The sequence below is a fragment of the Nestor notabilis genome, unplaced genomic scaffold (genome assembly GCF_000696875.1).
Source record: "Nestor notabilis isolate BGI_N333 unplaced genomic scaffold, ASM69687v1 scaffold3546, whole genome shotgun sequence".
Lineage (NCBI taxonomy): Eukaryota > Metazoa > Chordata > Aves > Psittaciformes > Psittacidae > Nestor > Nestor notabilis.
This window is the reverse complement of record NW_009931338.1, coordinates 14,330-25,158: the sequence shown is the minus strand read 5'-3', so window position 1 is coordinate 25,158 and position 10,829 is coordinate 14,330. Positions and strand designations below refer to the sequence as shown.

The following is a 10,829-nucleotide window of genomic DNA, read 5'->3' as shown; positions in this document are numbered from 1 at the left end:
TGCCCATACCACTGGCTGCTGAACCAAGCCTCCCCCACTGCTAAGCAAAACTGAGAAAGTGGAATAGGAATGTTGCTTTCCATTGCCCTACAGGCCAGCCAGGATCAGAGACACTGCAACAACATACTCACCTTTACTTCACTCCCAGTAGCAAACGTCAGCGCTACTTGTTACCCTTTGTAATAGAGAAATAAGGCAGCAAATAACCCTCAAATGATCTCTAGGGTTCTTGCTAGCACACATACGCACATGTGAAGCAATACAAACACACACACACACCCCTTTTCAAACCTAGCAGTGACCAAAGCAAGCTAGTTCAAAAGTTGACTGGGAATGATATTCATGTCCGACAGGCATTCAGAAAAAAAGTCAGTGACATGGTATCTCAAACCAGGCAAAGAGGAGCTGGGCTAAACCTTTACTGCCAATACTGATGAGAATATTGCATAGCTAGAATTGTTCTGGGAAAGGCAAACACTCCAGCAGAGTTCACAGCAACTTTCCCATGCTAGGAAAACACAAGGAGTGCTGCCATTCTTTAGCTTTGTGATTCAAGTCTGGGATTTCCAAGTTTTAGACATCATTCAAGCAGTGGTCTGACAGAGACACCTTCTCTTTTCAAAAGGAAACAAAATATCCGTGTAGATGAATCACTAGCTCTGAACCACTGTCAGACCAGGGAAAGTCACCTGTCTTTTGTTGCAGAATTGCTACTGTCTGGATATCCACTGCCACATACCAAAATATCTGGCAGGGATGAAGGACAAGATGCATGTATGTGCAGTTCCAAACGGTTTAACTGTTGTCTGTAGAGGGACAAGGACTTCAGTCTCCTTAAAATAATGACAAATAAATTGTTTCTGCCCCTATAGAGGAAAGATTTTTTTTTTCTAGGTGTCCTGGTTTTGGCTGGGGTAGTGAATTTTCTTCCCGGTAGCTGGTACAATGTTGGGTTTTTTTATTTAGTCTGAGAACAATGCTGATAATACACCAATGCTTTAGTTTTTGCTAAGTAGTGCTTATTCTAAGTCCAGGACTTTTCAGTTTCCCATGCTCTGCCAATGAAGAAAGGGAGGCCGGGAAGCAGCATAGTCAGGATAGCTGAACTGAACTAGCCAAAGGGATATTCCCTACCACAGCACATCATGCCCAGTATGCAAACAGGGGGCAGATGGCCAGGAGGTACTGATCACTGCTCAGTGACAGGCTGTACATTGGTCAGTGGGTGGTGAGCAATTGTACTGTGCATCACTTGTCTTTCTTTGGGTTTATTTCTCTCCCCCTTTTTGTTATCTCCCTTTTCACTGCAATTATTACTATTTTAAGTATTAAACTATTCTTACCTCAGCCCACATGTTTTGCCTTCTCCTTGCCCCACCTCCCCCTCCCTAATTCTCCTTCCCATCCCACCAGGGCCAGGGGTATGAGTGAAGAGCTGCAGGGTACTCAGTTGCCAGCTGGGGTTAAACCACAACATTAAGGAACAGTAACTCTGGTAAGGCTAAGCCAATAGCTTGTTTAAGAAAAATATATGTTGGTAATTCAGCTGACAAGGAGTGGGCAAGGGAGAGAAGGAAATAACAAATGAAGTGAAACACTGATAAGAGGTTTATGGACAACCACACTGCCACATATAGTACTGAAAGTGCATCTGTCCTTGTGCTTCATGGCAGATCCAGCCTTTGTCTGAGGGAAGCGAAGTCTTATATAAATGAAGTCCAGGTTCACAGTTTTTTTCCTCTGGATACAGCATTCCTTTCACAGTAACACATCAGTAGTGTAACTGTATTTCTTAAAGAGTTGCCACATTTTCAACAAATTGCCATCAGTACCCTGCCACCAGTTCCCAGCAGCATTTCTGTATGGCTCACCCCTCCCCACCCAAAGCTTTTACAAACATAGCTTAATCCATCCATCATGTTAGCGCTCCCATGTGCTCTGCATGGCACCACACTTCAGCAACCTTTTCCAGCATTCTTCACACCTAAAATTTGTTTAAAGCTACAAACACGGGTATATGGAAGCAGTTTTTCTTGCACCCTTTCCAGTCTGGGCAACCGTACTGTTATAGTCCCCTGTAGTTATTCTTGGAGGTGCAAGTGGTAGTGAGGGCAGGGGAAAAGTAGAACTCTAAACCCAAGTCTAATTAGAATTTGAAAGCGTGATTTTATTATAGCTGGCCTTTGTTCAAAAGATTGAGACTAATGACAAGACCTGAGAGAGACAAACACCTTAATCATTGCTAGTCATCATAAAATAAAGGAGTAATCAAATTCATAGAAACCATCCCAAATCAAAGCATCCATTATATCCGTCAAACCTTACAAAACATGCCTCTTCATATAGCCCAGCTACAAGTAGGAAGAAAAGCCCTAAATACCTCCACACCTGAACACTCTCCAAGCATCCTAAACGCAAGCACTAGCTGTGCGTAAGACCTCCTCTCAGAAGTGGGTTGATACAGGGGAGAGATGCACCAGACATTCAGAGCTCCATATTTAAAAGTCCTCAAGTGACAAATGAGCAGCAGGTTCATCATGGTTCCTTACTTCTCATTTGTATACATGGAGAGGGAAATAGGTCAAGCAGCTTGCTTTCATTTATTCTATGAAAAGCCAACAGATGTATCTAGTATTTCCTGATAAGTTTTATTCTTAACAGAATAAAAATGTAACAAAACAACTCCTGATGAGTTAAACTACCACTGACCATCACACTTCAATGAACTTGTTTCACCCAACCAGGCTGTATGACTGGATTTGAAATACTTTTGTTAAAAGCCTGTATCAACTAATACACATATTTGCCCACCTACAGCTATTGTTCCATAGGCTCACCACTGAAAGGGAAAGTTCACTACCTCAATTTGTCTGTTCTTTATGTCAAGTTTATCTCATCAGACTCTTTGTAAGGTTCTTCAATCCAACAGAGCAGGAGAAAGCTATTCACCTCAACACAAAGCTGGCACCTAGTAGGTGTCAGGTGTCTGTAAGCAAGGGCAGAAGGGGCAACAATGCCTTTTGATAGCAGTGAGTTGCCCTCCTACAGTGTTTTGACTGCAACCTTGATTTGTGATTTCAACAAGAGTCATTATCTCAGTCAGCACTCACCTTGCATCATACTCCTGTAGGCTGTGTCTGTGATGGCATAGATATGAGGCGGCATCTCATGTCTCTTTTTGCCTTTGTACATCTCCACTATTTCTTCCGAGTATATGGGCAGGTTCTTGTAAGGATTGATTACCACACAGAACAGGCCTGAGTAGGTCTGGAAAGAAAAACACCCCAGCAAATAAAGACAGGAATTAAAAATGTTGTATACTTGCACATTTTAGCAGTATATTCCTTGAGAAAAAAACCCAAACAAACCAGTCCTTTTCTAAGTGCTTTTTCCAGTGATGCTACTAAGCAATATTAGAATCTGAGCAACATTTAAAGTCCTATCAACTTGACTAGTACTCAACCTTTCCAAGTATGCACAGAGCATCAACTGACACATTAGTCACACTGATATCAAACTAGCCTGCTCCTTGGCTAATTAAGTCCACTAGGACTGGCTTTTCTTCCTTTCAAAGTTCTGATATAATGGACACTTGAATATAAGGTAGGTGCTCAGCTCCTAGAAACATGCATTTTATTATGTTCTGCCTCACACCTGCTATGGATTTATCCAGTAATGGATCAACTACAACATAATAAAATTTCAAGCCCAAATAGTTACTAAAAGAAAAATAAGACAATGGTACTCCTTAGATCTTTTCAAGACCACCTGAAAAACTGAACTAGGCTAAAATTCAGTGTTGACCCTGGACATTGGATTAGGTGGCCTCCTACAGACCCTTCCAGCCTAAAGACTTACATGATTTATAACATAAAGAACATAACTAGAACTAGATTCAATATGGTAAGGTCATTAATGTTGTATAGTTCTGAACTATTTAATACAGAAAACAATTCTTAAGTATTCCATGCTCAAAGAGTCAGCAACATTTGTCAATGCTGATTTCTCAATTGGTTTCCACTGGCTTAAATTCCACAGTTCTGATGGAAGACAACTGTCAAAATGCTTCTAGTTTAAAATATTAAGCTTCTTAAAAGAGAAAAACAACCCTCTGAGATACAAATATCTAAAAAAAAAAAAAAAAAAACAAAAAAAAACCCACCAAACAAAAAAAAAACAACAAAAAACCACCCCTAACAAACATTTTACTTGCAAAGGGAATAGGAGGAGCAGAAGCTTCTTAGATATTTCCTCGATATTCTAAGAATAGCATTTGAAGCCTTGCTCCTGGGGTTTAGAGCTATCCTACAGTTCCCTGTCAATTTTAGAGGCAGCTGTTTGAAACATCTGGAGAGGAAGAGCTTTCTACAGCAACTTGCAGTGCTACCAGAAGACAGTATATTTGGCACTTTTCTATTGCTACCACCTCTTCTACTGTTTGCTCAATGAAGAGTGCTTTGGAGTGGTGAAGTGTTCTCCACAACAGGCACAGAGAGTACTTAATCAGATTTAGCCTCCTTATCTAGATAAAGGTAAGTATTAGATCACAGTGATCAGAAGGGTGAAAATAGCATCTACTACACAGTTTACTGTCTTATATCCAAATTTCCTACATGCTGGCTTAACACCACATAATCAGCCCACTCTTACATGCAGGAGATTCTGATACAGCTTTCACCCTATGTCCCCCAGAAAGCAAAACTTTTATAGGTATTTAAGGTTCCTTTTCCATACACCAGTTTGAACTATCAGGATATGCTTCCAGATCTACCTGTTAAGTATTTGAGGAATATTTGAAAATACTAAATCTCTTTCCAAAGTAGGAAACTATGAAACTATGCAAGTTGGCTAAAAAACTTTTTGCGTAGGACTTTGAAAGCTCCAGGAAGCTAAGCTTCAGTGAGATGTTCTAGTGAATTTAAGTCTGAGGTAGTGCTTGAAAGGAACAGTTTCAGGAGTTTGCAGAAACCAGCTTGGCAATGCTAGTTCCTTTTGCCTCAGCCTAAGCTCTCCATCATGTCAGACAGTACTTGTACAGCACAGACTAACTGCTGAAAGTCTGGGTCATGCTTTCCTGACCTTTGACTAGTGGATGACAGCGTAGGACCAAGAGGTAGGAAGGGGTCAACTCAAGAGTAGCATGTTCACAATACATGCAGTGCACTTTTTTCCTTACACTGACATGGAAATAATTGACATTGGAGTCAACTGAACTGTTAGAAGAAAAGCTGTAATTTTATCAAAGTTCTGGAAAACAAGTAAACAAAAACCTTCTAGGTTGCCAGTTTCAGCTGTCTGAATTAGCAGCCATCACACCTCAAATCCCATGGCAGCAGCAACAGGCACATAATAATCAAAAGAAGATGCCCTATACAGTCCCCCTTCCTTCCAACCCCAACAAAACTGTAACTCATGGCACAGACCAAACCTACCTCTCCCTTCAAGATGTTAATAAAGATGTTAATAAAGATGTTTCAAGATGTTAATAAAGCTGAAGGCCTGTTTGTTGCTTTTGGGGGATTAGAAGTGAGAGCAAAAGAAAAGTGGTAGCAACTACTGTGGTAATACTCCAAAACTAATATAAAGCTTTCTTGTCTACATTTGTGTGACTTTTTATGGCTGTGTCTGCTGACACATTAGAATTGTTGCTTTTCAAATAAGAATAAAGGTCTGAAGCTGAACTGAAGCAGTCTTACTGATGAGAGCAGCAGTTTAGAAAATGGAAAACATTAATTTCAATTACAGTAATGAAGCCACGAAGCAGGTATGCAGGAAGAAGCCATCACCTTCTTCCAGCATTCTGGTTGCCAGGAGAAATACCTACGGGAAGTTTCCTGCAGTATAATGATCTCAGACAGATGTGTGAGGTGATATTTTTGTCTAATAAAGAAAGGCAACTAATCATGGCTGGGGCAGGTAACTGAGTGTGAATACCACATCATGACTGCTGTTCAAGCACAGGCAGAGTTTTATAAAGGAAGCAAGTTGAATTGAGCAGAAGCTGCCAGCTCTACAAAGAGAAGACAAGAGTCATCTTCATCTTATTAAAGAACAAGTAAAGACTTATATTCATAAATCCCCAAACTGAACCCAAGGCTCCAATTGAAAGGCTATCCTATTATAAGCATTGCTGGCTTGGAAATCTGTACCTTGTACTATCTCAAAATAGAATTCTGGCATTACCTTTTGTTAACTATTTCAAGTGACATGGGCCAAACTGGAACTAGTTTCATTTTTCTAACTGCTAACCTAGCTCTGAAGAGCTCAAAGGACCATCTACAGCATGGCACAAAGCCAACAGCATCAGACAGTTTCTTTTCCAGCAACTGTTAACTTCAGTGAAGTAACTGGAACATGTAAGACAGTTCAGTTCAGGTAAGCAACACAGAAGCTGAAAATGATCTTTAGATAAAGCATTCATAAGAGAAAGGGTTAATATGAAAGCCAGTCTATTAGCAAGTCACCTCAGTGCAGAACCAATCAGCACACAGAAACGGCAAATTGGTGTCAGACTCAGGCACTTAGCTCTTAAAATGTTTGACACACTTCCTGCTCAAAATTTGTGTGCACCAGCCATAAGATTTCCCCCTTCCTTTTATAGGATGGGTAGACAGAAAAAGTTAAAAAGTAAAAAAAGCCACAAAACCACACATTGCTGCTGGCAAAGAAGATAGAAAGGACAAGAGCAGAACTAAATAATGCCTACGATCTTTCCAGAGACATTTATGCTAGAGATACATTGCGTGTATTCTCTTTCTTCAAGAGGATTAATGATCAACCAGCAGCCACTCCAATGAAAGTATTTTAAGCCTCCGCATTAATCTCCTGACTTGCTGAGAACTGCTGACAGGTGAGATCAGTTCATTTCACAAGTGCACAGAAACACAGTTTTGGCAAGACTTCTGTAATAGACAATTACTATGCTAGGATTACTTTGGTGAAGGGTGTGGAGATATTTTAATACTTCTTACAATCCAATTAGAAAAACTCAATTTATTACAGTCACAGACTATGTCTGAAATTTCAGAGGATATCTTGCAAGATATGTGAAACAGCCCATTGCATAGTGTGCAACAGACTTTGAGATGCTGCTGAATAATTTCCAACAGCTTATTACATAACCCATCAGTTTCCTGTTCTAAAAATGTTGCACATGATCTTGCACATCCTATTTCATCTCACTACCAAGATTCTTCCCTCCAAGAATAGATTTTGACCAATAGTCAAAGGAGTTACTGACTACAAAGAATAACTTATTGCATCAACCTTCCGCCACATCAGCTCTCCAAATTTTGACATCAATTGGTAGGAGTCAGACTAAGTTTTTATCCGCTTTGCACCCTTCACATGTTCTCTGATAATTTCTGCAACAGTTCTCTATATAGAGGTGATCTTGCCCATTTACTCTGCTCTCATGAGACCCCACCTGGAGTACTGTCTGCAGTTCTGGTGTCCCCAACATAAGACGGACATGGAGCTGTTGGAGCAAGCCCAGACGAGGGCCACAAGGATGATAAGGGGGCTGGAGCACCTCCCTTATGAAGACAGGCTGAGAAAGTTGGGGCTGTTCAGCCTGGGGAAGAGAAGCTGCCTGGAGACCTCAGAGCAGCCTTCCAGTATCTGAAGGGGAACTACAAGGATGCCGGGGAGGGACTGTTCATCAGGGATTGTAGCGATATGACAAGAGGTGGTGGGTTTAAACTTAAACAGGGGAAGTTCAGGTTAGATATAAGGAAGAAGTACTTCACTGTGAGGGTAGTGAGGCACTGGAACAGCTTGTTCAAGAAGTGATAAATGGTCCATCCCTGGCAGTGTTCAAGGCCAGGTTGGACAGAGCCTTGGGCAACATGGTCTAGGGTGAGGTGTCCCTGCCCATGGCAGGGGGGTTGGAACTAGATGATCTTAAGGCCCTTTCCAACACAAACCATTCTATGATTCTATGCCTTCGTGCTGCTCCAGAAGAGCAGTGGTCACAGCACTAGCAGAGTCAAAGTTTCTAGCCTGTGTTCATGCTGCTTAACTTAGAAGGTAACAGTTCACAAAGGTTTCTACCATTTTTTTTTTCCTGCTGCATGGTGTCTTAGATACCACCAGTCCCTCTTAGGGCAGAAGAGATTATCTACAGCTTGCCAAATAAGATGACTACACAAAAGACTTATCATTACAGGTATGATGAAGTAGCAAGCATTCAAAACCCCTCAAAACATACATAAAACATACATATAGATATCGCAGAGAGTTTTTACTCATGCTGTCTTCTTCATATGACAAGAGAGGCAGTTTTGGGGTTTCAGCAGCACAAAAAGGGGTGGGGAGAGGGAAATCTAGACAGACATCTTCAAGGACATCTACCTATGAAATTTATTCTTTAATAATTTTGTTTTAATAGATCTTTTAATCTACTGTGAAGAATATTTCATAATGCCTAAAAATATGAACATCCACTGTTTCTGCATCCCTCAGGATTCCATCTCAGGCAGTCCCATTTTAATACTGTTAGCAGAGGCTAGTCTGAGAATAAACAAACCACAACACACTAGTTCCTGTTTTAACCAGTCTCTGCACCCAAGTTTTACATTAATCATTCTTTCTATGCCTGCAGAGTATTAATAAAGTAAATGCTGTCATGACCAACATCTGCTGGCTAAGCAGAGGCCACATGGAGAGGAAAAGGGAACTTCAGAAGGGAACTGGACAACCAGGTTGAGGTTCCAAATTCTCCTTCTTTTTGCTTTTGGTATTCAGTGAAGTAGTTGCTGCATGCTTCAATTGGGTATGACCATTGGTTCTATAAATGGTATCTTTGTCATTTCCACAGCAAAAAGAAGCAGGAATCTCTCTCTGCTCTTGTCCACTTTGGGGTGCAAAGAAAAGGAAATGTTTCCTATCTGTAAACACATGCAGGCCTACATGTGCCTTCTCCAGTAAGACACTCTGAGATCTTGAATTTTTGTAACACAAAAAGCTTGGCATCAGCATTCTTTCCCACTGAAGCTCCAGACATGGGAAAATGCAATTCAGATGTTAGGTATATTAGGACTGCATTTTTATTATTACTTGATTCAGTTCAGATCAGACTCTCTGTTTACTACTTTGCAACTGCTCTCATGACTTGCTAAGCCAAAGTTAAATGGCATTCAGAACATCCTGCAAATGAAGACATTAAAATGTTAAAGACAGATTTACCACAGCATTCCTTGAAAGCTTCAACTAGAGGGGGATTGGCATAGTTTAGTGAAAAAATGTTAAGCAGAGGGAAGAAGTTAAGTCACATGAGAGTTGTCTATAGGGGCAATGAAAGGTTAACATACACATTTTTAGAAGCAAAGCAATTACATTAAGTTCAATTACTATGTAATCAAAAACTGTTACCCCAACAGACAAGATTACTTACATAGATCAGTCCCGAGTAGTATCTCTCCTTTAGGTTGTGAAGAACAGAAGCCTCATTCAGGCATGTCAGCTCTGCCATATCTTCCACTTTAGAGAATTTGGGAGGGTTCATCTTCTGGATGTCATCCTTATTTACTTTCACTCTCTTCCCATTCTCTGCCAGTTCCACCACAGCCTCATCTCCTACTTCTTCCTTCAGGCTAGCTGCCTCAAACCCATTCTTCTCAGACGGAACCCATACCAGCTTCTTAGCTGCCCAGTCAGCCTGAGACAGAGGGTTATTAATGATGTTTTTGTCCACATAAAGGTACTTATCTGCATCCCGTTGCGACATTGTGTTTTAGAATTGGGGACCTGTGAAAAAGGGGAAAAAAAACCAAACACATTTTTAAAGCCTCAAGTTGCCTTGCAAATTCCTATAGGCAGACAGGCACATGCTAAGTACTCCGAGTCCCCGGTCATCAGAACATGCCTCCCCTTCCTTTAGTTTCATGTTAGTAAGCACTGGTAAGTTATACACAGAATCGTAGAATCTGTCAAACTTCAAATAAGGTCTAGGTTTTGCTTGCCAAGAGGATGCAAAAAAAAAATAAAATAAAAAAAAAATAAAAAGAAAAACAAACCATAAACTAGCAAGCAGCTAAAAAACCCCAACAGAATACTGACCCTTAAGCATTTGGAAGCCATTATTAGGCAGTAAAGAGAATGCACATTGAAGTGGCAAACATCAAACAAGATGTGCCAATACTCATAGCATGAGGTACTATGTCAGTAATGTTCAGTTCAAGATTACCCCTTCACTGCTCTACTTGGTATAGATACTAGAAATACATTTAATCAACGGCTTTACTTCCTATTTCCTGGTTCTGATAAGTTACCAATCAAATACCACTTCTTAGAAATGCCACAAACCAGTCTAGACAACACACAAGATGCACTTTGCCTCTAGAAGACATCATCAATAATTTGAGGACAACAGTTAAGACCAACATCAAATGCTTTCCATCACCAGCTTAGTAGCAACACCCATCCCAATCAGTTTGCATCACTTCTTTAGACCATGTTCAGTAGCAGAATACCTCCAAGACAGTAACAGAATAAATCTGTGGTCAGAAAATTTTACAGCCCCAAAATCCTTCTGTGCAGCTACAATTAGGTAAAGTAGAAAGTATCACCCCTACAAAAGGGAGATTTAGGTGGCATGCTCAGAAAATGGCACCTTAGATTTAGTGTTTCATCAAACCCAGAACATTACTGCCACAAATTTTCCAATTTATAAGGCAGCAATTTTATTAATGCCATTCAGAAATCCTTTCAATCAGAAGAAGGGACTGCATGTGTCAAAGCTCACTGACCATGTAACAGCAGCCTCTTTAGAAGGTCCCATAAATATTACTTCTTGGATCCTTCCTCACAAAGATACCAGTGTCCTCAAT

The 10,829-nt window shown here is 40.5% G+C and overlaps 1 protein-coding gene across 2 annotated transcripts in view; it reads right to left on the bottom strand.

Moving 5' to 3' along the window:
- Nucleotides 1-9,750, bottom strand: part of MYH9 (myosin, heavy chain 9, non-muscle) — a 55,508-nt gene extending 45,758 nt beyond the window's left edge. For both annotated transcript variants that reach the window (XM_010015836.1, XM_010015837.1), the window contains exons 1-2: nt 9,395-9,750; nt 3,111-3,267 (exon numbers count right to left, since the gene is read on the bottom strand). In XM_010015836.1, the coding sequence (XP_010014138.1) occupies nt 3,111-3,267; nt 9,395-9,727 (490 nt within the window). In that variant the 5' untranslated portion in view covers nt 9,728-9,750. The remainder of the gene's footprint in view (nt 1-3,110; nt 3,268-9,394) is intronic.
- Between the last annotated feature and the right edge of the window lie 1,079 nt (nt 9,751-10,829).